We start from the raw sequence: 24,901 nt of genomic DNA on the forward strand, positions 1-24,901 counted from the left end.
TTTAACATTTAGTGGGAGAAAAATCAAGTAAGAGCAGAAACAGGAATGGAGAAAGGAACAGCAGACGGTAGGAGAATGAACCACAAGAGGAAAGATAGTGTCCATAGGTAGGCAATGCTGGCAGTAGAGTGACTGTACCTAATCAGGTGAGGAATCTGGGTGAAGTCGAGCAGAAACAATTAAGATGCCTGTACACAAGGCAAGGAGCCTAGAAACAAAATGGAGGAACTAGATCTACTGGTGCAGGAAGTGAAACCAGATGTTACAGGGATGACAGAAACATGGTGGAGTAGTAACCATGACTGGAGTACAGGTATTGAAGGATAAGTGCTGTTCAGGAAAGACAGAAATAAAAGGAAAGGAGATGCAGTCGGTAGGGCCCACACTTTCCTGGCTGTGAGAGCTGACAGATTTCTTTACCAAATAGTCACCAAACTAAGAAGAGGTGATGCCATTTTCGACTGAGTGTTGGTGAGTAGGGAGCACCACCAGAAAATAACTGGTTGTAGGGGACAATTTTGGTTCGCGTGATCATGAGCTAAATCAGTTTCAACTAAATGGAAGGATAAACAAAACTAGGTCTGCAACTAGGGGCCTAGATTTCAAAAGGGGAAACTTTAAAATATTAAGGCAATTAACGAAGGGAATGGACTGGACTGAAGAACTCAAGGATCTGAAAGTGGGGGAGGCTTGGAATTACTTTCAGTCCAAGTTGCAGAAGCTCTCTGAAGCCTGCATCCCAAGCAAGGGGGAAAACTTCCTGGGGAAGGGTTGTGAACAAGCATCTCACACAGGTGATTAAGAGAAAGCAGAAATCCTACAAGGAATAGAAGATGGGATGGATCAGAAAGAAAAGCCACACCTTGTAGGTCAGAAAATGCAGGGATAACATGAACTGTCAATAGTCAACCACAATCGGACCTTGCAAAGGAAATTAAAACCAACAGTAAACAATTCTATAGCCATATAAACACAAAGGAAATAAGGAAGGAAGGAGTGAGGCTGCCAAACACGGAGGATGAGGTGGAGAATAAAGATAATCTAGGCATGGCCCAACACCTAAACGAATACTGTGTGTCAGATTTTAAAAAGAGAAATGAGTTTTGGGGTAGTGGCAGCCTGGCTAATGGAAATGGGGATATGGAAGTAGAAATGACCACCTTTGAGGTGGAAATCAAAGTCGAACAGCTTAAGGGGACCTAATTGTGGAGTCTAAATAATCCCCATCCACGACTATTCCAGGAACTTGCAACTACAAGCCCAATAGCAAGGATTTTTAACGAATCCATAAATGCAGCGGTTGTGCCCTGTGACTGGAGAATTGCTAACATCCTACCTAATTTTAAGAAAGGGAAAAAGTGACCCAGGAAACTACAGGCCTGTTAGTCTGACCTCAGTTGGATACATGGTTTTAGAACACATTTGGAAAGAGAAAGTAATTAGGGACAGAGGTAAACAGTAATTGGGATAAAATACAACACAGTTTTACAAAAGGTAGATGGTGCCAAACCAACCTGATCTCTTTCTTTGAGACGATAAGTGATTTTTTAGACAAAGGAAATGCAGTAGATCTCATCTATCTGGATTTCAGTGGCATTTAATACATTTTCACATGAGGAATTATTAGTCAAATTGGAGGAGATGGAGATTAATGTTGTTGTTAGTCCCTAAGTGCATGACTTTGCATTTGGACTATTGAATTTCATCCCAGCGAGCTCTGCAATGGGCAGATAAAGGGGCAGAACGTTTTGCCACATTGTTTCTGGGGATCTTGGTCCCCTGCTCACAACAGAATCTGCGCAGCAGAATCGAACTCAGAAAGTGGCTTTGATTCTCCACTGAGACAATAACATTCTTTTATCTGGGAAATATCGTCACCCGACTCAAAATCCTCAAGGAAGAAGAATTTCCAAGGGATGCAGAAGACTCACTCTGCTGTCAAGACACAGTCATGCTGGCTATGGAACCAGGCTATTCCTTTGAAAAGCAAGGGCCAGTTTCTGTTCTCACACCAGTCTCATTCTATTGTCTTGAGTTACTCCTGTGTATGAGAGACCAGAATCAGACCCCGAGAGTATAAATCCAGCTCAGGATTCTTTTCCCCATCTAATTGCAGCCTGGCCTGAGCGTTGCAGCCTTAAGAAGTGTGTCATGACATTGTCCCCTCCAAAAATCATGGGGAAGCTTTTAATGGCCTTCTGACAATTGGGGCAGGTTCTGGGCAGGTTGGGCATAGCTGAGAGGAGGGTCAGCCCAATTTAGAATATTTTTTTTCCTGTCAAAGGTGTCTGAAATGGGCAATTCTTTGTTTATTGGGCAGTTTTTGGTACCTGTGCTGTCTACTTCACTTGATGTTCTGTTTTACTTTCATATGGACATAATAGCAAAAATATGTGAGTATTTTAAAGAACTCCAACCCCCTGCCTGTCATCTCAGAGCTTAGTTAATGCTGAAATGGAGAAGCAATTAACCATTGGAACAACTTACTGAGCAATGTGGTGGATTGTCCATCTCTCAACATCTTTAAATCAAGATTGAATGGCTTTTTAGAATTAATGCTGTAGCTCAACCACAAGCTATGGGCTTGATGCATAGGTAACTGAGTGACAATCTCTCGCGGGTGTTATACAGGAGGACAGACCAGATTATCACAATGGTCCCTTCTAGCCCTGGAATCTACGTAACACGCATTACTAATAGCAGGGCAACTCACCCAGGGCCAGGCTGCCTTGGGCAAGTGGTAGCTGCCTAGAGCATTTCACATCTAGGTCAACAATTTAAATCTACTCCAGCTGGTAATGGCTGAAGGTTGTTGCCAGCTGATTGCTGTTCATCATCTTCTGTGGAGAGAATCCTGTGGTCCCGGTAGAGAGGTGCCCCCAAACCACCACCATTATTGGTAGCTTATTGGTTAAGAACTGAGTGGGTCTCAGAGATGGAGCAACCCCATCTCCAGTGAGGAGGGAGGGTGTTGGTAAAGGTCCGTCGGCAGAGCTACTTGCTGTAGACATCAGTCCTCAGGGCTGTCATCTTTCTCCTGTAATAAATGCCCTTGGAAATAAATATTACACAGCTTTGAAGGAAGAGCACCCTGAGATGCAGAAAAACAACCGATTGGGTCCTTCCAAGGAAGTGACAGTTTTGAGAGGGACTGCTCTTGTTGGGGTGGAAGGGACAGACATGTTTTGATACGTGGCACAGGGATAGGAGAATTCGAACAGCTTTTGAAGCCGGTCTCCCAGCTGAGCCTGAATTTATCTCCTCGGTGGCTGAAACATATTTTGTAACATACCTTGCTTACCACATACAACTGGATGTGTTAAGTGTATATGTAGATGGTTCTGACATCATCATAACATCTGATCAAAAGGTGCAAAAATTAGAAATTCAAGTCAAGCAAATAATTATTTATTGGGTGATTATGAAACAATAACTCCATGATTGTAGAACTGATTAATGAAATTTGTTTTTTAATCGTTCACTTTATTAATGTAACTTCATAAGTAAATTTTTATGAATGAAACAACATTCTTTCATAAAACCGGTTACCCCAAGAACTGGCTAATTGACAATGAAGATGCTTGTTAAGAGCCAGAGCTGTTCAGTTGTTGGGATAGATATACATATTACATTATATACTAATGTTAGATGTGTAGAAAGCGTGAATAGAAAGGAGTAGTTAAATGATTGGATGTGTGCCTGCCTTTTTAGCCTTGCTGTAAATTGTTAGAGTAATTTCTGTAACTAACTCAAGGACAGAAACACTAATTATCTGAGGCCTAGAGAAACAAGACAGAAAGTTTGTACCAGAGGGTAATAAGGACTTTGTGTCATAACTTTCCTACTCAGATCTGAACCTTAGAGTTCAGAACATGAGAAGCTAGCATGAAACCTCCAAACTTAATTACCAGCTTGGATCTGATATCACTGCCACCAGCCAGAATTCCAGTGTCTGGCTCACTCTGGTCTACCCAAAACCTTCCTTGGGGAATCCCCAAGACTCAGATGCCCTGAGTCTCACCACAAAGGGAAATAACCCACTTCCCTTCTCCCTCTTCCCCTCCAGGTATTCCCTCTCTGGGTTCCTGGAGAGATATACAGATTCAAGCTCCGTGAATCTAAACAAAGGGATTCCACCCTCTTTACCTCCTCCCAGATTTCCCCACCCTGGGTACTCTAGGAGATTTCCTGCTTCAAGTCCTTGAAACACAAGTACCAAGAGATCAAATCTCTCTCCCCCCTCACCCAGAGGGTATGCAAAGTCAGGCTTAGTAAATCTAACACAAAGAGATTTTCCCCCTCCCTTTGTTTCTTAGCCTTAACCAGTGAAAAACACTCAAACAAATCTTAAAAAGAAAGCTTTATATAAAAAGAAAGAAAAAGGACATAAAATTGGTCTCTGTATCAAGGTGACAATATACAGGGTCAATTGCTTAAAGGAAAAAATGAATAAACAGCCTTATCCAAAAAGAATACAATTTAACACATTCCAGCAACTACACACATGTAAATACAAAAAAACAATATAAACTTATTGTCTTACTATCCTTGTACTTACAACTTGGAAACAGAAGATTAGAAAGCCTGGAGATAGAAAGATCACTCTCAGAGCCGAGAGGGTTACCGAACCAAGACAAAGAACTCACACCCAAAACTTCCCTCCACCCAGATTTGAAAAAGTCTTGTTTCCTGATTGGTTCTCTGGTCAGGTGTTTGGTTCCCTTTGTTAACACTTTACAGGTAAAAGAACATTAACCCTTAGCTATCTGTTTATTACACTTTGGGAAACAGTGTTGTTTTACCACTAACCCTTTCATCCCTTGGAATTTGGACTGTGCCTATGTAAATCTTGTAGTCATGTTCTTTAGCAATGTAAAGGGGGAGAGAAAACAGAATGACATGTAAATCATTTAACTACTCCTTTCTATTCACGCTTTCTACACATCTAACATTAGTATATAATGTAATACGTATATCTATCCCAACAACTGAAAAGCTTACAAAAAGGATGGGTGAGATGGGAGACTTTGGAGGGTAACATTCTGCTGCCAACATGGAAGGTCATCGGTGCAGGCCCAACAGAGACCCAGCTCGTCCTTCTGCTGGCTTTCCTGGCCAGTTACCGCCACCAGCTACGAAACCAAGCTGCAAAATCAAGCCAGGAACTCAAGCTATGGTCAGGACTGGTAAACATGCAGCAACTGCAGAACATCTGATGGATATGTGTGTGTGTGTGTGTGTGTGTGTGTGTGTGTGTGTAGGTATTAGGTATAATGTGTGTGTATAAGGATTAAGATATTAGTTATTGGTCATAAATCAAATTGTTATCATAACAAATGTGGCATCTTTGTCTTGCTCCCTGAAAAGATCCTGTGTAGTTTTATCTGTACAACATGATCCAAGGAATTATTCAGTGACAGACCTGGAAACATACAAATTACAGAGCCAGCCACGCTGAGCAGCATAAGGGCAGCTGTCTGTGCTAAAGCCAGAAATATCACACCAAGACAAAGCATCCCTGCAATGCACATGCCATGTGGCCCCCTCCAGTGCCCAGGGCTCCTCATCGGCAGGTGGCGGGGAAATATTCTAGCTTGGAAATTAAGGTGGCTTTCTGAGCTGCTGAGACCTGCATGTCACAGCCCAGCCTGTCTATGGGCCTGCTTACAAATCCACCTAGAAGGCAGAGAGCAGTTGGAATCATTCCACGACTTCAGCTCCATTGAGCGGGTCTCAACACAGTCTTCGCTGCCTTCTGTCTCCTGATGCCAGTTGTCTGGCTGATTCTCCTCCCAGAACCTACGGATCAGAGTGTTAATGTCTCAGAGGAAAACCACAGCCAGTTCCTGAGCTCAGTTCTGCTCTGTGGACTCTGTTGTTGGCAGGGGACCAAGACACCCAGCAGTGACGTTGTGAAGCGATGCACCCCCCCCCCCCGGCCACCGCTCAGAGTTCTCCACAGCTCTTGTGGCCATGGTAACAAAGGGCTTCTGATGGCCGGGGATAGCAACTGCCCTGCGCCTGACAGGCCAGCAAAGAGCCAAGGTCAGTGTGTGGCTCCAAATGCTGAGCAGCAGCAACTCGGATCTCAGTGCCCAGAACCAGAGCAGGTGGCACAGCACGTCCCAGGCACCCCCGAGATGGGAACGCAGGAACGGGAAGAGAGGGCAGCGGGGGTCAGTCAGTAACTTCTCCCTGGCCCTGCTTACGGGCCTCGCCCACAGCCCACTGAGGTCACTGCACCGACTGCAGCTGGCTCCGGCCATGTCCCCGGCCCCACAGCCTCCCCTTGCCCAGCCCGACAGAGGGGAGAGCGCAGGGCAGTCCCAAGGAGAGCGGGAACCTGCCGCTCACTCCAGACTCCCCTGGCTGCACTGACCTGACTTGGGGCCAGATCCTCAGCTGGTGTAAATCCCTGTGGTTCATTCAAGTCAATGGCGAGTTACCCCAGGGAAGGCTCTGGCCCTGGGTCTCAGTGGGCACTGAACACACACTCCGTGTTTAGGCTCCTGCTCTGAGCAAAGGGGCATTAGCAGAAATTCCTGAGAGGATTCACTGCTGTCATGGCAGCACCCGGGGGCCTCCCTCAGGATCAGGCCCGCTGTGCCGGGTGCTGCATAGACACAAGGGGCCGTACAGACCCTGCCTGAAAGAGCTTGTGACCAAACGTGTAATAAATACTCACTTCTCTCAAGCTTCACTCACCCCCTGCTTGCGTCTGCTCTGTAATCTGTGCCATCCGCCCAGCGCCAGCTGCCTTCTGTCTCCCGGTCGATGAGTCCAATCCAGTAATTTTGTCCCTTGGTCTCCTTGGTGAGAAACTCCTGCACAACACAGTTTGCAGCATGTCCAGGTCACCCAAGAGAGGCTGCAGGATGCAGCCGCAGCTGCCTGGGCTGAACAGATTTTAGGGGAGAGGAAAGGGCATCCGGTGGTGTGAGCAGGGCACTGGGCAGCGGGAGACGTAGTGTCCTGCCCCCAACGCTGACAGTGACTAGCTGGGAGACCCCAAGGGAGCCCTGGAGCAGCTCTGTGTGTGAGTCTCCATCTGTATCTGCCTGGGACTAACAGCAGCGACCTGTCTCAGAACACTCCCCCCACAGCCCCCTCAGAGCTGGGCATCGGCAGGTACTGACGGGCATCTCATAGTTCACACCAGCGCCCTGCCCTTGCAGGAGGCAAAGCTCGGAGCACAGAACAGGGTGCAAAGTCTGGCCCTGTTGGAGGGTGGGATTTTCCTCCTCAGAAAGTGCCACAGAGGCCTGGGGTGAGGGCTACAGTGGGCACGTGGGGAGAGAGGATTCTCTGAAAGGTGCATGGCCCCTTGCACACAAACCTTCCAGATACAGGCTTCTAGATTGTCCAGCAGGAGCTCAGGCCTGGGGAGAGGGATCAAAGGGGTCCTCACTAGGAAAGGTGATTGGGTTTGCAGGAAATGCTACATTGGAAGTAGGGAAAATCAGAAATGAGCCTGACCCCAAATCCACTTCCCCCGGCACCCCAGACTCTGGGAAGTCCAGATCCTGGCTCTGTTCCTCTGCCCCATCTCTGCTTTTAAACTGATGGGTTAATCCCCTGAGTCAGGTACCAAGGGTTGACATCCTCTCCAATGGTTTGCAACCTCAGCTGCCAACTTCTACCTCCCTCTGGTGTGAAGCAAGGCCCTGACCCATCATCCAAACCCCTAGGAGGTTTCTGCGCTCACCTGTTCTGCCTGGGAGGAGACAGAGGTCAGGTGCGAGTCCTGAGACACACAATACCGCTCAGCCTCTTCCCACGACTTCCTTCCTTGTGAAAAGTAATAGAGGTTCCCACCGTAAAACCTCCAGCCCCTGGAGAGCTTTGTCAGCACGTCACCTAGGAGCAGAGACTGAGGTGAGACGCCCGGGCTAAAGTCACAGGGATACACGCAGGGAGCTCAGAGTTTCTAGGCCTGCATTTCCCCTGCCTTTCAGCTGCCCCCAGCCCAGGGAACTTCTGAATCCTGATTCTCCAGCATCACAATAAGTAACTTTCATGGATCCCAAAGAGCGCTGCAGAAAGCAGACACCAGAGGGTCACTGCCCCAGCACTGAAATGCAGCTGCATCTGGGCTGGAGCATGAGCGCCGGTCCCAGTGCAGAGCAGCACAGCTGTAATGGGAAAGGGGAGACTCAGTGTTCAGCTGAGCTGGCAGGGAGAGTTCAGGAGAGGGATGTAGCTGCCCAAGGTGGAATATCTCCCGGTTCAGTATCAACAATTTTCATGGATCATAAGTGGTGAAGGTCTCCGGTCTTTTCGCTTTGGCACTTCCCCCAACACCCTGCCGGGGGCGCTGGCTCAGGGATGGTTCTGAAAGTAATGCCCCATACGCTGAAATGCCAGGAGCACTTTTTGCCTGTGACCTGATGGGTTTGGAGCGTCTAAGAAGAGCTGATAGCTGGTGCTCCCATTAGGCTAACGAGGCCTAGGGTGTAATTTAACTACACACTGAACACCACGGTGTGGGCACAGGTGCAACCACCAGTGATTTTCAGTGGAAGAGAACTCGGGGCTGGAGAAAGTCGCTGTGTTGTCAGCCTGGGAGCCTGAAATCCTCCGTTCATTCTCTGCACCAGCAGAAATGGCACCAGCCAGCACTGCAGCTAGTACTTACTGCAGCAATCTTTCACTGCTGGTCGCGCTGCACTGATGTCCAGCCGGATCTTGATCTGCACTGGATCTGCACTGACATTACCCAGCAGGTCTTTCAGCATCTGGACTCCTGCCTGTGCTTCATCCAATAGCTGCAGATCTAGAAGAAAGTCACAGCGACGTCAGTGGAGATGCAGAACACTTGATTATCAGCATGTGTAATAGAGCAGCACCTGCAGGCCCCTGTGTGCCAGGCGCTGTACAGACAGTAGAGGACAGTCCCTGCTCTCAACAGCTCACAGTCAAAATAGACACAAGGTGGGAGAAATAAAGGATGATTTTACAGATGGGGAACTGAGGTGCAGGGAGAGGTGCCCAAGATCACACAGGAAGTTTGCAGCAGAGCTGGGAATTGACCCCAGGGCTCCTGAATTCTAGCTCTGTCCCCTCAATCTCCCCAGCCACCTCTTCCCAATCACTCCCCTCCTTGTGAGCTGTGAGTGGGTCCCCTGCAGCATGGGGCAGACCTGGGGCTGCAAGAACATCCGTGGCCCCGAGCCCTGGCCCTGGGCTCCAGGCCGGGATTTTGAACAGCCCAGTGTTCAGGCGAGTTCTGTGCCAGGGTTCAGTTCAGGCCCATTTTCTGACTGGACGCTGAATAACCGGATCCATGGAGGGGTTTGTATGTGCAGCCCTGTGCCAGACAGACAGACAGTTGTGAAACCTGGCCACAAGGGGGCGCTCTGCCTCCAGCAATGGGACTGTGACAGGTACCCAAATTATTGGAGCTGCACAGGGAGGGCTCAGGTACTGGGGGGCAAATTGAGACCCACGAGTGCAGCTCCACTGACGTCCTGCCTACACCAGGGTCTGAATTCGGCCCTGTATGTCTCATGAGCTGCATCCGTCTTTCCCGCCAATGCAACCCTGACAATACAGGGGCCAAGGTGAAAACTACGGAGCGAAGGAAGCAACAGTGAAAGGACGGAAGATGTTGACCACTAGACATCCTGCGTAGGAGCATGGGGCGGATGCAGCCAGCCTGCCACTGCCAGGAAGGGAGCTAGGAGGGAGCCTGGAGCAGCCCCCCGTCCCTGGGAACAGAGCCTCCATTGGCAGAGGAAGGTGCAGAGCAGCAGCTCGTTAGACAGGGGATGGGACCACCTGGCAGGGAAGTGTATGGAGGGGAGTAGGAGGATGCCTGGCACCCATCATCCCTGTAGGCAGGAGAGTGCTCAGCTTCCAGGCCAAGGGAGGGGAACTGACCCTGATGCCTGTTAGGCCTGAATAAAGATATAGCAGACAAAACCAGGTATGCCAACCTGACCAAAGTCAGGCTAACAGAGGTTTGTGGGTAATCCCTGAGTGGAAAACACTGAAAAGCAGCAGCATGTCTCACAAGCGCTGGGAAAAAGTGAGATAAAAGAGAAGCTGCATTCCTGGCATAGTACCAGATGTGCTGTGTTCGGGCAGCTCCTTCGAAGAAGTGATAAGAGCCCTAGTTTCCCAGCCTCCTTGTTTCACTCCCTGGTTTTGTTCTTTGTTTGTTTTTAACTCCCCTACATTTCTAACTTTAGGCATGCATGTATACTAAAGGTGTCTAGTTTCTAGTTGTTAGAAGAAGGGGGTGGGTTGCTCCAGTGAATAATTTATGACGCGATGGAACTGTCTATATAGGCTTATACTAAGATGTAAAGAGGGGGCTGGTTCTCTCTGGAGACGAGCTGCTCTCTATTGATGCGTGCACTTGTCAATAAAGAGCTTTTGATCGGACCTTGCTGGTGTTGCCTGTCTCTCTCGCGGTCAGACAACGAACTTTGCCGTCGGGGTTAGAGTCCCTGACATGCCTAAGACCCTCGTCCTGCGACTTACTGTCCGATCCCTTTGCTGACACGTCCGAGGCGTTGTCAGGCGGCAGAGAGACCTGGAGCTTCTGCACCGCTTCTTCAACCGCTTGCAGCTTGCTCTGTGCCCGGAGATCTAGAAATCACATGTCTACAGGTCAGAGACTGAACCAAACTGCGGCTGGAGACCAGCCACGCCCAGAGAAGGAACATGCTCCGAGTGCAAGGCTGTTCTCTATGACGTCTTTTATTTTAATCTTGGAAAGCTTCCCTCCCGAGCAGGGACACCAGCACAGCCAAGGCCCCATTCGGGGCTCTCTTCTGGTGTATGTTACACCGTCTTAATGCAGGGAGTCAGCTCCTTGGAGCAGGGAGCTACAAACTGCAGCATAACAGATTGAGATTAAATCTCAGGAAAAATCACAGGCCACAGAATCTCACCAACCCACTCCTGTAATAGGCTCATAACCTCTGACTGAGTTACTGAAGTCCTCAAATCAAGATCTAAAGACTTCAAGTCACAGAGAATCCATCATTTACACTAGTTCAAACCTGCAAGTGACCCGTGCCCCAGGCTGCAGAGGACGTGGGGAAATCTGATGTGGGGAAAATTCCTTCCTGACCCCATTGAAAGGTGGATAAGGACCCAGTTAAATGGGAAACTACAACAGGTCATGCTCAAAGGTGAATTGTCAGGCTGGAAGGAGGCTACTAGTGGAGATCCTCAGAGAACACTCTTGGGACAAATTGTATTTAATGTTTTTATTAAAGACTTTGTCACAAAAACGTGAGTGCGCTAATGAAATCAGCAGATGACATAGAGTTGAGAGGTGTTGCCAGCGTGGAGGAGGACCGGAATATCATACGAGTATAGCTGGATGGCCTTGACCCCTGGAGTAGTAGAAATGGGATGAAATTCAGTAGTGCAAAGTGCAAGGTCATGCACATAGGGATTAACAGCAATATTAATCCCCATCTTCTCCAATTTGACTCATAATTTCCCATTTAGAACTGTATCAAATGCCCTGAAATCCAGATAGATGAGATCTACTGCATTTCCTTTGTCTAAAAAATCAGTTATCTTCTCAAAGAAAGACAATGTTGGTCTGGCATGATCTACCTTTTGTAAAACCCTGTTGTATTTTATCCCATTTACCGTTAACCTCTATGCCCTAACTACTTTCTCTTTCTGAATTTGTTCAAGGACCTAGCATACAACTGATGTCAAACCAAAAGGTCTGCAGTTTCCCGGATCACTTTTTTCCTGTTTCTAAAATATAGGAACTCCATTAGCAATTCTCCAGTCATAGGGCCTGACTCCTGAGTTTATGGATTCACTAAAAATCCTTGCAGGTGGACTTGCAACTTCAGGTGCCAGTTCCTTTAATATTCTTGGATGGAGATTATCCAGGACCCCCAGTTTGGTCCTAGTAAGCTGTTCGAGCTTGTCTTCCTCCTCAGATGTGAGAATTTTTTCTTCCATACCCTTGTTCCTAATAGCCAGCCTGCCACTAGTCCTAAAGTCCTCATTCCATTTATTAAAAATGGAGGCAAAGTATTTGCTTAGTCATTTGCCCATGCCTAGATTATCTTCTATCTCCAACACATCCTCCATGACCTTTCTGACCTCCAGGATGTGGCTTTTCTTCCTGATCCATCCCATTTTCCATTCCTTGTAGGATTTCTACTTTCTCTTAATCACTTGTGTGAGACGCTTGTTCATCCAGCCTGGTCTGCAACCCTTCCCCAGGAAGCTTTTCCCCTTGCTTGGGATGCAGACTTCAGAGAGCTTCTGCAACTTGGACTGAAAATAATTCCAAACCTCCCCCACTTTCAGATCCTTGAGTCCTTCCGCCCAGTCCATTCCCCTAGTTAATTGCCTTAATATTTTTAAGTTTCCAATTTTGAAATCAAGGCCCCTACTTGCAGACCATAGATCCAGGGGGTCAGTAGCAGACCCCAAGCACTATCTCAGGGGGAGACTGTGGTAGCTTTCTTCCCCAAAGTGATTTTGACCCAAACAGTCTCTCATTTATCTGTTGCAGCACTTTCAATTTCTTTACAGTCAGTCTATCTCCTCATCAATATGCAACGCTACTGCACCAGCTTCACCTTCATTTCTGTCTTTCCTGAACAGCACATACTCTCCATTGTCTGTACTCCAGTCCTGGCTACTATTCCACCATGTTTCTGTTATCTCCATAACATTTGGTTTCACTTCCTGCACCAGTAGGTCTAGTTCCTCCATTTTGTCTCCCAGGCTTCTTGCATTGGTGCATAGACACCTTAGTTGTTTCCGCTCGGCTTCGCCAGGGCTCCTCACGTGATTAGGCACAGTCATGCTACTGCCAGTATCACCTATTACTTGGTTGTTAGCATCATTGGTTTGGGAACCGTCTTTCCTCTTGGTGTCCATTCTCCTTCCCTCTGCTGTTCCTTTCTCCTTTGCTGTGTCTGCTCTTACTTGATTTTCTCCTGCTCAGTATTAGAATCAGAAGTGGAGGTTACATGAACATCTCTCAACTGTCTCCCCTAAATTCCAAGCTTAAAGCTCTTTTAACTAGTTGTGCCACCCTCCATCCCAGAATCTATTTCCCGTCCTACTCAGGGGGAGTCCATCCCATGAGAAGAGTCCTTTGTCCGTGAATGCCTCCCAGTGGTCGAACATCCCTGAGATCCTTATAGCGGCACGGCCTGAGCCTGAATTGATCATCATCATCTTGTTTGACCTCCATTCTCCTCTAAGGACAGGTAGAATCCCACTGAAGATCACCTGAGCCTCTATTTCTTTAAGTGTATTTCCCAGCCTGGCATCAGCTCCCTTGATCCGTTCCAGCAAGAATCTAGCAGTATCATTTGTTCCCACATGAAGGACAACCAGTGGATTCCTTCCTGCTCCCATTAGGATCCTCTTCAGCATCAGGTCCACATCCCATATCTTAGCTCTGGCAGACAGCTCATTCTTCTGTTCCCTGGATCAGCTCTGGTGCCAGGTCTGTCCATTCCTCTTCGTAAGAAGTCACCAATCACGTAGACCTGCCTCTTCCTGGTGTTGGTGCCATTCTCCAGCCTTCCTCCCGTTCCTTCTGAATGCAGGTCCTCTTGCCTTTTGTTCTTCCTTGTGATCTACTGCAAGTCATCCTCTGTCCTCCTGGGGCTCTGAACTCTGGATATGTACATTCTCTTCCCAGTTAAGAGGGGGAGGAATAGCTCAGTGGTTTGAGTCCTGGTTTGCTAAATGCAGGGTTGAGAGCTCACTCCTTGAGGGGGCCATTTAAGTAATTGGGGTAAAAATCTGAGCATTAGCCCTGTTTTGAGCAGGTGGTTGGATTAGATGACCTCCTAAGGTCCCTTCCCACCCTAATATTCTATGATTCTTGTAGGACTAGCTACGCTTCTCTTCTTCCTGGCCCTCTGTAGCCAGGGCTCTTCTCTCTCCAGGACAAGCAGGGAACCTCACTACCTTTCAGAATAGCTCGTACAGAGAATTAGTCTGGTTGCAGGAGTGTTCCTCTATGGCCTTAGTGAAGGAAGAAATAAACACAGTGGTGATACTGGGAAACTGGAGTGTCTAAGGAAATTGCTTGTGTGACTTGTGGTTGGCCAGTGTGGTAAAAACCAAAGTCCTCTCTGTCTGGCTGCTTTGGTTTGCCTTAGAGGTGGAAAAACCCCAGCCTTGGGCGCTAACTGCCCTGCTCCAAGCAATTTGTCCTGAACTGGTCTCACCCAAAGCCAGCATTGTTACACCTCCTAACTAGGGAAGCCCTTCCCCTGATCTCATGTGCTCACAGGCTCTGCATCTCTCAGTGCATCTCTCAGCCGTTGCAAGCCAGCAAACTCTCCAGAACCCACTTGCCAGAGGCGACGCATAGGGGGTGTGTGCAGGGTGAAGCACCACCCAGATTTCTGGTTGGCATGCCAGGGGGGAGGAGGAAGAGGGGCTGTGTCCTTCCCTAATGATGCTGACCTCCGGCATGCTCTTCCCCATCCCTGGCAACCGGGCCCAGGTAGGGAGTGGAGGGGGCAGGACCAGACGCTTCTCATGTTGGCCTCTCAGGGTCACTGCTCTGTGCAGTGCGGCAGCTGCCTGAGAGAGCCTGGTGGGGAGGTGGTGGGGGCTACCCCATCAAGGCCAGGCTACCAGGGACAGGGTTCGAGCAAGCTGGACTCCCCTCTCTCCCCAGCACTTTTCCAGCTCACTCAGCCCCTGTCCCCAGTAGCAGGGCCCTGGTGGGAGTGTCCCGGCCCTGCGCCCCCAGCCAGGCTCTCAGGCAGCTGTTGCCCTGCACGGAGCAGTGACCTGGAGCAGCCGGCTTCAGCCACATGAGACGCGGCTCCCTCCTGTTCCTCGCCCAGGTCCGGCTGCCAGGGAGATTGGCCAAATGTGCTGGGGGGAGGCGTGGTGGGAGAAGGACAGAGCCCCCCACAGGTAACTCTGGTGGGGCGGGGAGTGCATGGTGGCCCTGGGCTGGGCGCAGGGGTTGCTGGGCAGAGGAGACATGTGGGGTGGTCACGTGTCCTTCCCTTTAGATTGTGGCCCCCCAGCACGGGGAGGCACCAGTCGTCTTTGCCATTCACTGCCCCTAAGGAACAGGGGCTTGTCTTCCCTCTCAGACTCATAGACTTTAAGGTCAGAAGGGACCATTATGATCATCTAGTCTGACCTCCTGCACAATGCAGGCCACAGAATCTCACCCATCCACTTCTGTAACAAACCCTTAACCTATGTAAGAGCTCTCCATTCCAGCTCCCTGTTTTCAGCGGTTTGCTGGCTCCAAGGCAAGGATCCTTTGGCAGAGCATGGAATTAAACCCAGCAGTCTGAGCCCCCAGACAAGTGTCCGAACCACTGGGCCGTATGGTCTCTCCATAGGGCATTTCAATTGTGCCATGAGGACGCCAGGGGCTGAGGCTCATGCTGGTGATATGTGGAAAGGACCCAGCATGACCCTTAGAGTGCAGGTAGAGCATGTGGGGCTGCCACATGTGATCTGAAGTCCCTGAGCTGATGCTCAGGCAGGATGAAGCTCACCCAGACCATCCCTGACAGGTGGTTGTCTAACCTGGCCTTAAAAACCTCCCGTGATGGGGATTCCACATCCTCCCCAGGTGACCTGTGCCAGCGCTGGACCATCATTAGACTTAGAAAGTTTGTGCCAGTATCAAATCAGCAGGGCAAGATCTTACAGCTCCATTCGAACTCCCTGGAGTAGGAGATTTATTTGGAGGGACAGAGTGGAAACGCGGTCGATATTCTGCTGAAATGTGGAGGTGTGCCCCCCCCCCCCCCCCCCAGTTGAGCCAGCTGGCCTGTATGGAAGTTGGCAAACGTTGGGCTTGGAGCTGCAGTTGAACTTACATAGAAGCGTCACAGCAAGGAGGGACGTGGCCAGGGCCAACCCCAGGAGGAGAAGGACAGGAGTGACGATGCCCCGCCCCCTGTGCCGCCAAGGGACCGATGTTTCGCAACAGTTTCCTTGAAGGAGAAGAAGAAACATATCCATGGAAAGTTACAGCTCAAATGCCACTGACCAAGGAAACTCCACCCCCCAAATCTAATAACTGCTCAGCCTCCTATTCCCCAACTGTGGTTAACAGCAACAGCGGAATGAGGCCAAATAAGGTCAGAACCGACCGGAACTCGAATGTGAAAAGCGACCCTCCCTAAATCAGGAGTGACTCTAGTGCCAGGCAGGCGTCCTGTGAGAGAGATCTGGGAGCAGGATTTCCCCCCTGCCTAAGCATTTCTTGAAAGGGAAGTTTAGGGCTTTTGAAGTCCAGGCCCAAAGGAGCATTTTTAAATGAGAAAAGGAACCTGAAACAACTTATGAAATCTGAATACAACGAGGCAGTGAAATGAGAGGAAAATGATTCTTTGCAGGAGAAAAGTGGGGTTGACAGCAGCAGTGTGCTCAGAAGGGCCTTTCTACAGCATCCCTGTCTGATAACCCATCCCTAGGATGCTGGGCTCCTCCCTGCAATGCAGCCAAGGGGTGAATCACAGGGCAAAGCCCGAAGACTATGTCTCCCCTGCACATTAAAGGGAGAAGACTAGAGCTGCATTCGAGCCAGGATCTATGTGTAGACAGAAGTAAGTGTGCTCGGTGTGCTCTGGATTTGGTCTCCCCAGGGTGAACGGCAGCTGATTGGAGACACAAGACCATCAGATTCTCCTCTCCCTGAAAGTCTCAGTCTGCCCCACCCTCTCCCTCTCTGACCTGGGCCTCAGCCATTAGCTCGCGTCGCTCCCCCATGGGGTGTGGTTCCTGGAACCAGCAGACAACGCTCAAGAGGCCCAGATAATCCCCTTAGATTGCAGAAGTGGCTTCTCTCACGCTAACCAAAGAGTGAAGCTGCCTCTCACTAATGTACTCAGTTTACAGTTCTCAGCCTTTACAGTAAAGAGCTTCTCTGTCACCCAGTGCAGACTACATTTTTCCCTTGTGTTTTCATAGAATCATAGAATCTCAGGGTTGGAAGGGACCTCAGGAGGTATCTAGTCCAATCCCCTGCTCAAAGCAGGACCAATCCCCAACTAAATCATCCCAACCAGGGCTTTGTCAAGCCTGACCTTAAAAACATCTAAGAAAGGAGATTCCACCACCTCCCTAGGTAACCCATTCCAATGTTTCACCACCCTCCTAGTGAAAATGTTTTTCCTAATATCCAACCTAAACCTCCCCCACTGCAACTTGAGACCATTACTCCCTGTTCTGTCATCAGATACCAGTGAGAACAGTTTAGATCCATCCTCTTTGGAACCCCCTTTCAGGTAGTTGAAGGCTGCTATCAAATCCCCCCTCACTCTTCCCTTCCGCAAACTAAACAATCCCAATTCCCTCAGCCTCTCCTCATAAGTCATGTGCTCCAGCCCCCTAATCATTTTTGTTGCCCTCCGCTGGACTCTCTCCAATTTTTCCACATCCTTCTTGTAGCGTGGGGCCCAAAACTGGACACAATTCTCCAGATGAGGCCTCACCAATGTCGAACAGAGGGGAATGATCACGTCCCTCAATCTGCTGGCAATGCCCCAATTTATACAGTCCAAAATGACATTAGCCTTCTTGGGAACAAGGGCACACTGCTGACTCATATCCAGCTTTTCCTTTGTCGCTGCAGAGAGCCTAGCTGAGCTCGGTGCTTAGCTGCAGCTGCCTACTGAACTTCACATCCTCACCCGCACCCTCCACTTCTGTCAGCCCCGTCTCCCTGCCTGTCTCCTGACCTTTCCTGGGTGTCTTTCATGTGTTCAAAGCCAGAACAGCTGCCACATGGCATCTGGATTGCACTGAAACCAAAGGGGATAAACAACCCCCGGAGCAGGCCCTTGTTGAGCTGACACAGGCCCAACCAAATGTAAGAATGTGAGAACGGCCAGACTGGGTCAGACCAAAGGATCCATCTAGCCCAGTGTCCTGTTTGCCGACAGTGGCCAGTGCCAGGTGCCAGTGGCCAGTGCCGGGGGAATGAACAGAACAGGGAATCATCAAGTGATCCATCCCCAGTTGCCCATTCCCAGCTTCTGGCAAAGAGGCTTGTGACACCATCCCTGCCCATCCTGGCTAGTAGCCATTGATGGACCTATCAGCCATGAGCTTGTCCAGTTCTTTTTTGAACTCTGTTATGGTCTTGGCCTTCACAGCATCCTCTAGCAAAGTGTTCCACAGGGTGACTGTGCGTTGTGTGAAGAATATTTCCTTTTGTTTCTTTTAAACCTGCTGCCTATTAATTTAACTTGATGGCCCCTAATTCTTCTATTCTGAGAAAGAGTAAATAACACTTCCTTATCTACTTTCTCCACACCAGTCATGATTTTATAGATATCAGTTATATCTCCCCCTCCCCCTTAGTCATCTCTTTTCCAAGATGAAAAGTCCCAGTCTTATTAATCTCTCCTCATGCGGCAGCCGTTCCAGACCCCTAATCTGTTTCCTGAAGCTTTTCCAATTCCAATATATCCATTTTGAGATGGGGGGCACATCTGCACACAGTATTCAAGATGTGGGTGTACCATGAATTTATACAGAGGCAACAGGATCTTTTCTGTCCCTTTCTTAATGATTCTGAACATTCTGTTCACATTTTTGAAGCCGCTGCACATTGAGTGGATGTTTTCAGAGAACTATCCACAGTGACTCCAAGATCCCTCTCTTGAGTGAAAACAGCTAATTCAGACCCCATCGTGTTATAAGTATAGTTGGGATTATGTTTTGAAATGTGCATTACTTTGCATTAACCAACATTGAATTTCATTTGCCATTTTGTTGCCCAGTCACCCAGCCAAAGCCCTGAGAGGGGCCCCTTGTGCTGGAAGCTTTAGGAAAACAGCCTGGTCCTTATGTAGGCACTTCCAGCTCCATTTCCTCCTTGTCCTTGGAGGAACAGGCTCCCTTTCCCCCGTCCCCAAGCCCTGGGGAAAACCCTTCTCTGTTAACACAGCTACATCTCCCTACCCCTGCTCACGGTTAGGCGCATGTGCTCGGGCAGGGAGGGGCAGAGGGTTAGGAAAGGAGGTGTTCCTGTGAAATGAAGGGATGAAAGGGAGCTGGTCCCTAGAGCTGGGGGCTGTGAGGATTCGACCCTGGTGATCTCCTCCTGGGAGCGGCTTATGGTGGCAGTGAGCTGGGGAGGGGGAGCCTGGATGGCTTTTATGGCCAGCCCATGGCACTGCTCTGTCCAGCAGGAGGCTGGGATGCTGCGCAGGGACCCCCATCTCTCCCCCTGTGTCCTTCTCCCGTTGGGGACTGGCAGGGGAGAGAATGCACTGAGAAGCACTGACCGAGCACCCTCGCCCACTGCCCGTGGTGCTGTCTGGCCAGCACAAGGCTGAGCTCTGGGGACGTGGTCAGTGGAGCAAGCGATCGCTGCCCAGGACACTCATGCAGAGACTGCAAAGCCAAGGAGAGGCCAGCGGGAGTCCAGGGTCCGGTGCAGACTCTTGTGCTTACCTTTGGGCCAGGGAGCAGCTTCTGCCAACTCCATGTTGTCACAGATATTCTCCCTCGACATTTTCCTGCCTTCACGCTGAGCTGAGCCCCTGATCACTGGCCTGTGGGTCCTTTCAGCAGCCTGCTGGGTTAGAGCCTCCCTCTGACAGCAGCCCTGGCCCAGAAATAGAAATGGGAAGTGATGCCTGGTGGTGAGAGCCACCCTGTCGCCAGCTGGGCCATGTGCCATCAGCCCTAGTGGTGGAAGTGAGAGTTCAGCCAATGGGCTTGTCATAACTATGAAGGGAAGGGAACAGCCCTCCTGTGTACAATACTCTAAAATCCCTCCTGGCCAGAGACACCAAAATCCTTTTACCTATATGGGGTTCAGAAACTCAGGTAACCTGCTGATACCTGACCCAAAGGACCAATAAGGGGACAAGAGACTTTCAAATCTTGGTGGAGGGGAAGGCTTTTGTTTGTGAGCCCTTTGTTTTGGGGGTTGTTCGCTCTTGGGACTAAGAGGGACCAGACATCAATCCATGCACTCCAAATCTTTCTGAACAAATCTCTCATATTTCAAACTTGTAAGTAACAGCCAGGCGAGGCGTGTTAGGTTTATCTTTGTTTTCTCAACTTGTAAATGTTCCTTTTGCTAAAGGATTTACCTCTGTTTGCTGTAACTTTGAACCTAAGGCTAGAGGGGGTTCTTCTGGGCTCTATGAATCTGATTACCCTGGAAAGTTATTTTCCATCCTGATTTTACAGAGATGATTTTTACCTTTCTTTCTTTAATGAAAAGCCTTCTTTTAAAGAACCTGATTGATTTTTCTTTGTTTTAAGATCCAAAGGGGTTGGATCTGGACTCACCAGGAATTGGTGGTGGGAAAGGAGGGTGTCACGGAGTGTGGGGGAGTCCGGCCCTGCACCCCTCTTCCTGGGACCCACAGTGACTTTCGGCCAGCCAGTAAAACAGAAGGTTTATTGGACAACAGGAACACCAGTTACAGCAGAGCTTGCAGACACAGTCAGGACCCCTCCACCGAGTCCTTCTGGGCTTTCAGGGTGCTTGGATCCTAGCTAGGATACCCTGAATTCCACCCACACAGCCCCAAGCCCAAACTCAAACTGCTTTCCTCCTGCCACTCCCTTCCTTTGTTCCCCTTCCCGGGCAAAGGTGTTGACCTTTCCCCTCCCTTACCTAGCTCAGGTTACAGGCCCTGGCATCGTCCATCCCCTAAAGTCCGCCCCTGCTCTCCCACTCCCCACACAGACAGTCCCTACTGCATCACATCTCTCCCCCCTTCGAGACTGAACTGAGCGGGGTCACTCTGCCCAGTGACCTGGGGAAGTTCAGGGCCCCCTCTCCGGGACAACGCATCCGCTGTCAGGTTGGCACTTCCCTTCACATGGAGCACGTCCATGTCATAGTCCTGCAGGAGCAGGCTCCACCTCAGGAGCTTGGCGTTGGCTCCTTTCATCTGGTGCAGCCAGGTCAGGGGAGAGTGGTCGGTGTACACGGTGAAGTGTCGCCCAAAGAGATATGGCTCTAGTTTCTTAAGGGCCCACACCATGGCCAGGCATTCCTTCTCGATGGCCGCGTAGCTTTGTTCCCGGGGTAGCAGCTTCTTACTCAGGTACACGATGGGGTGTCTCTCCCCCTTTTCATCCTCCTGCATTAACACTGCCCCCAGTCCCGTGTTTGAGGCATCAGTGAACACCATAAAGGGTTTGTCAAAATTTGGGTTTGCCAGAACTGGGCCACTAACCAGAGCCTCCTTCAGCGCCCGGAAAGCCTCCTGGCACTGCTCAGTCCAGATCACCTTGTCTGGCTTCCCCTTTTTGCACAGTTCAGTGATGGGGCCGGCTATGGCACTAAAGTGGGGCACGAACCTTCGATAGTACCCCGCCATCCCAATAAAGGCCTGGACCTGCTTTTTGGTTTGGGGAGCAGGCCAGTCTCTGATCACCTCCACCTTGGCTAGTTCCGGCTTCAGGCAGCCGCTCCCAGGTAAGATACTTCAGCCATCCCCACCTTGCACTTCTCCGCCTTTACTGTTAACCCAGCCTTTCGGAGTCGGTCTAGGACTTGTTTAACCTGGGATATGTGGTCCTCCCAGGTCTGGCTGAAGACGCAGATGTCGTCAATATACGCCACGGCAAAACTCTCCATCCCCCTCAGTAGCTGATCCACCAGGCGCTGGAAGGTGGCCGGCGCTCCCTTGAGGCCGAAGGGCAGGGTCAGAAACTCATAGAGCCCCAGAGGGGTGATAAAGGCCGATTTCAGCCTGGCATCTGCGTCCAGCGGCACTTGCCAGTAGCCTTTGGTAAGATCCATGGTGGTGAGGTACCGAGCACCTCCCAGCTTGTCTAGGAGCTCGTCAGGCCTGGGCATAGGGTAGGCATCAGATACGGTGATGGCATTGAGCTTTCGATAGTCCACACAGAACCGGATTGACCCACTCTTCTTGGGGACCAGCACCACTGGCGAGGCCCAAGGGCTGGAAGACGGCTGGATCACCCCCAAAGCCAGCATGTCCCTGACCTCTCTTTCAAGATCCTGGGCAGTTTTACCAGTGACCCGAAAAGGGGAGCATCTTATAGGGGCATGTGACCCGGTCTCCACCCGGTGGACAGTCAAATTAGTGCGTCCAGGCTGGTTGGAAAACAGCTGTTGGTACAGATACAGCACTCCCCTGATCTCAGCGTGCTGGCCCGGGGTCAGCTGATCAGAGAGGGGAATCGCCTCCAGGGGGGAACCAACTTTTGTCCCAGGGAATAGATCTACTAAGGGGTCATCTCCCTGCCCCTCCCAATGTCCACACACGGCCAACACCACATTCCCCCTGTCATAGTATGGTTTCATCATGTTCACATGGTACACCCAACGGTGATGTGCCCGGTTTGACAGCTCCACCACATAGTTTACCTCATTCAGTTGCTTGATCACCTTGAAGGGCCCTTCCCAGGTGCCTGGAGTTTGTTTCTCCTCATGGGGATAAGAACCATCACCTGATCCCCGGTGGCGAAGGCACGGGCCCGTGCCGTGCGGTCATACCAGACCTTCTGCTTCCTCTGGGCTCGGGCCAGATTCTCCCTGGCCAGGCCCATGAGCTCAGCCAGTCTTTCCCGGAAGGTCAGGACATACTCCACCACTGACTCTCCCTCGGGAGCGGCCTTCCCCTCCCATTCATCCCTCATCAGGTCTAGGGGCCCCCTCACCCGCCTTCCATACAACAGTTCGAAAGGTGAAAACCCGGTAGATTCCTGGGGTACCTCTCTGTACGCAAACAGCAGGTGAGGTAAGTACTTGTCCCAATCTTGCGGATGCTGGTTCATAAATGTTTTTAGCATCATTTTCAGCGTCCTGTTGAACCTTTCTACCAGCCCGTTGGACTGGGGGTGATACGTTGAGGCCCAGTTGTGCTGGACCCCACATTTCTGCCATAAGGACCGGAGCAGGGCCGACATGAAGTTGGACCCCTGGTCCGTTAAGACCTCCTTGGGAACCCCACCTGGCTGAAAATTGTCAGCAGCCCATCTGCCACTGTGTCTGCTTCGATAGAGGACAAGGCCATCGCCTCGGGGTAGCGAGTGGCAAAATCCACCACCACCAGGATGTATTTCTTCCCTGACCGGGTTGTCTTGCTGAGGGGTCCCACTATGTCCATGGCCACCTTCTGGAAAGGTTCTTCTATGATGGGTAAAGGCCTCAAAGCCGCTTTCCCCTTGTCCCGGGCCTTCCCCACTCTCTGGCAGGGGTCACAGGATTGGCAGTACTGTCGGACATGGGTAAAGACCCCAGGCCAGTAAAAGTTCTGTAGCAGCCTCTGCCTGGTGCGCCGGATTCCCTGGTGCCCTGCGAGAGGGATGTCATGGGCCAGGTACAACAGCTTGTGACGGAACTTCTGGGGAACCACCAGCTGCCTCCTGATCCCCCATGACTCTACTTCCCCTGGGGGAGCCCATTCTCGGTACAGGAACCCCTTCTCCCACAGGAACCTCTCCTTGCAACCTCTCCTCATGGTCTGTACCGCACTAAGGTCAGCCCGGTCCCGGTGCTTCCGCAAGGAGGGATCTTTCTGCAACTCGGCCTGGAACTCAGCAGCTGGGACAGGGATGGAGACCAGCTCTCTCTTGCTGGCTGGGTCTGAGGCCGCAGCCTCTCTGCACCGTGCCCCTGGGCGTTCCCCGCTCCCTGAGTTAGGGTCCTGCACCTCAGGTCGAGTACCTTCCCCGTTATCGGGGAGCAGTGCCATTTGCCGACTCTGACTACGAGTCACGACCAGGGCACTCTGGGTGTTACTAGGCCAGTCCTCAAGGTCCCCTCCCATTAACACGTCAGTGGGCAAATATTGGTGTACCCCCATATCCTTGGGGCCCTCCTTGGCCCCCCATTTCAGGTGTACCCTTGCCACGGGTACCTTGAATGGGGTCCCGCCCACGCCCATCAGGGTCAGGTAGGTGTCGGGCACCATCCGATCTGAGGCCACCACCTCGGGCCGGGCCAGCGTCACCTCTGCACCCGTGTCCCAGTACCCAGTGACCTTCCTCCCATCCACTTCCAGGGAAACAATGCACTCTTTCCGGAGGGGCAGCCCCGCGCCCACCTGGTAAACCAAAAACCCGGAACCTGGAGCATCCACAGGTGGTATGTTGCCAGCCCCCCTTTCCTGGGAATGTAGCCCCTCCTCCGATTGGGTTTTTACCCAGTCCACCCTCTGCGGGTTGGGTCTGCTTGGTCTGTCCCTGAGCTTGGGGCACTGGGCCCGTATGTGACCTCGTTGGCCACAGCGATAGCAGCCCATATCTCGTGGGTCCCCTTGAGTGGGTCGGAGGGACCTGACGCTGGATGTTCCCCTTTTGGGGGGGTTCTCCATAGGCCCCCTTTGGGAGGTCCCATGATGACTCTCTCTCTGCGTTGAGGCAGGCCTGCTCCTTCGAGACTCCTTCCTGCCAACCCCTGCCCGACTGTCCACAAATTGGTCGGCCAGCTGGCCTGCATGCTGCGGGTTCTCCGGCTTCTGGTCCATCAACCAAAGCCTCAGGTCGGACGGGCACTGCTCGTACAGGTGCTCCAGTATAAATAGGTCAAGCAGGTCCTCTTTAGTTTGGGCCCCAGCTGTCCACTTGCGGGCATACCCCTGCGCCCGGTTGACCAGTTGTAGGTATGTGACCTCACGGGTTTTACGCTGGCTCCGGAACTTTTTCCGGTACATCTCAGGAGTCAGCCCAAACTCGCGGAGCAGGGCCTGTTTGAACAGTTCGTAGTCCCCTGCCTCCGCCCCTTTCAGTCGGCTGTACACCTCCACAGCTGTGGAGTCCAGTAAGGGGGTGAGAACTGCGACCCTGTCTGCAGGGTCAACCCTGTGCAGCTCGCAGGCATTCTCAAAGGCCGTCAGGAAGGTATCTATGTCCTCCCCCTCCTTACGCCGGGGCAGCAAGTGCTTATCAAAGCTCTTTGTAGGCTTGGGTCCCCCCTCACTCACCGCAGCCGGGGCCTCACTTCTCCTAAGCT

The 24,901-nt window shown here is 50.8% G+C and overlaps 2 protein-coding genes across 4 annotated transcripts in view; one reads left to right on the forward strand and one right to left on the reverse strand.

Annotated features, from left to right (window-relative positions):
- Positions 1-24,901, forward strand: part of LOC115652851 (C-type lectin domain family 4 member F-like) — a 218,493-nt gene that overhangs the window by 78,155 nt on the left and 115,437 nt on the right. The window lies entirely within an intron of this gene.
- Positions 5,310-19,807, reverse strand: LOC115652850 (C-type lectin domain family 4 member F-like). Of its 3 annotated transcripts, XM_030565428.1 has the most exons (8): positions 19,405-19,807; positions 15,816-15,932; positions 10,457-10,593; positions 10,388-10,391; positions 8,636-8,773; positions 7,706-7,857; positions 6,706-6,824; positions 5,310-5,799 (listed from the first exon to the last, which is right to left on the reverse strand). In XM_030565428.1, the coding sequence occupies exons 1-8, from the start codon at positions 19,676-19,678 to the stop codon at positions 5,637-5,639; spliced, it is 1,104 nt and encodes a 367-aa protein (XP_030421288.1). In that variant the 5' UTR covers positions 19,679-19,807; the 3' UTR covers positions 5,310-5,636. The 3 variants fall into 3 exon arrangements, with proteins under 3 accessions (XP_030421288.1, XP_030421289.1, XP_030421290.1); XM_030565429.1 differs by lacking the exon at positions 10,388-10,391 and having other exon boundaries at positions 10,486-10,593; XM_030565430.1 differs by lacking the exon at positions 15,816-15,932 and having other exon boundaries at positions 19,405-19,627.

Source organism: Gopherus evgoodei, chromosome 5 (genome assembly GCF_007399415.2).
Source record: "Gopherus evgoodei ecotype Sinaloan lineage chromosome 5, rGopEvg1_v1.p, whole genome shotgun sequence".
Taxonomy (NCBI): Eukaryota; Metazoa; Chordata; order Testudines; family Testudinidae; genus Gopherus; species Gopherus evgoodei.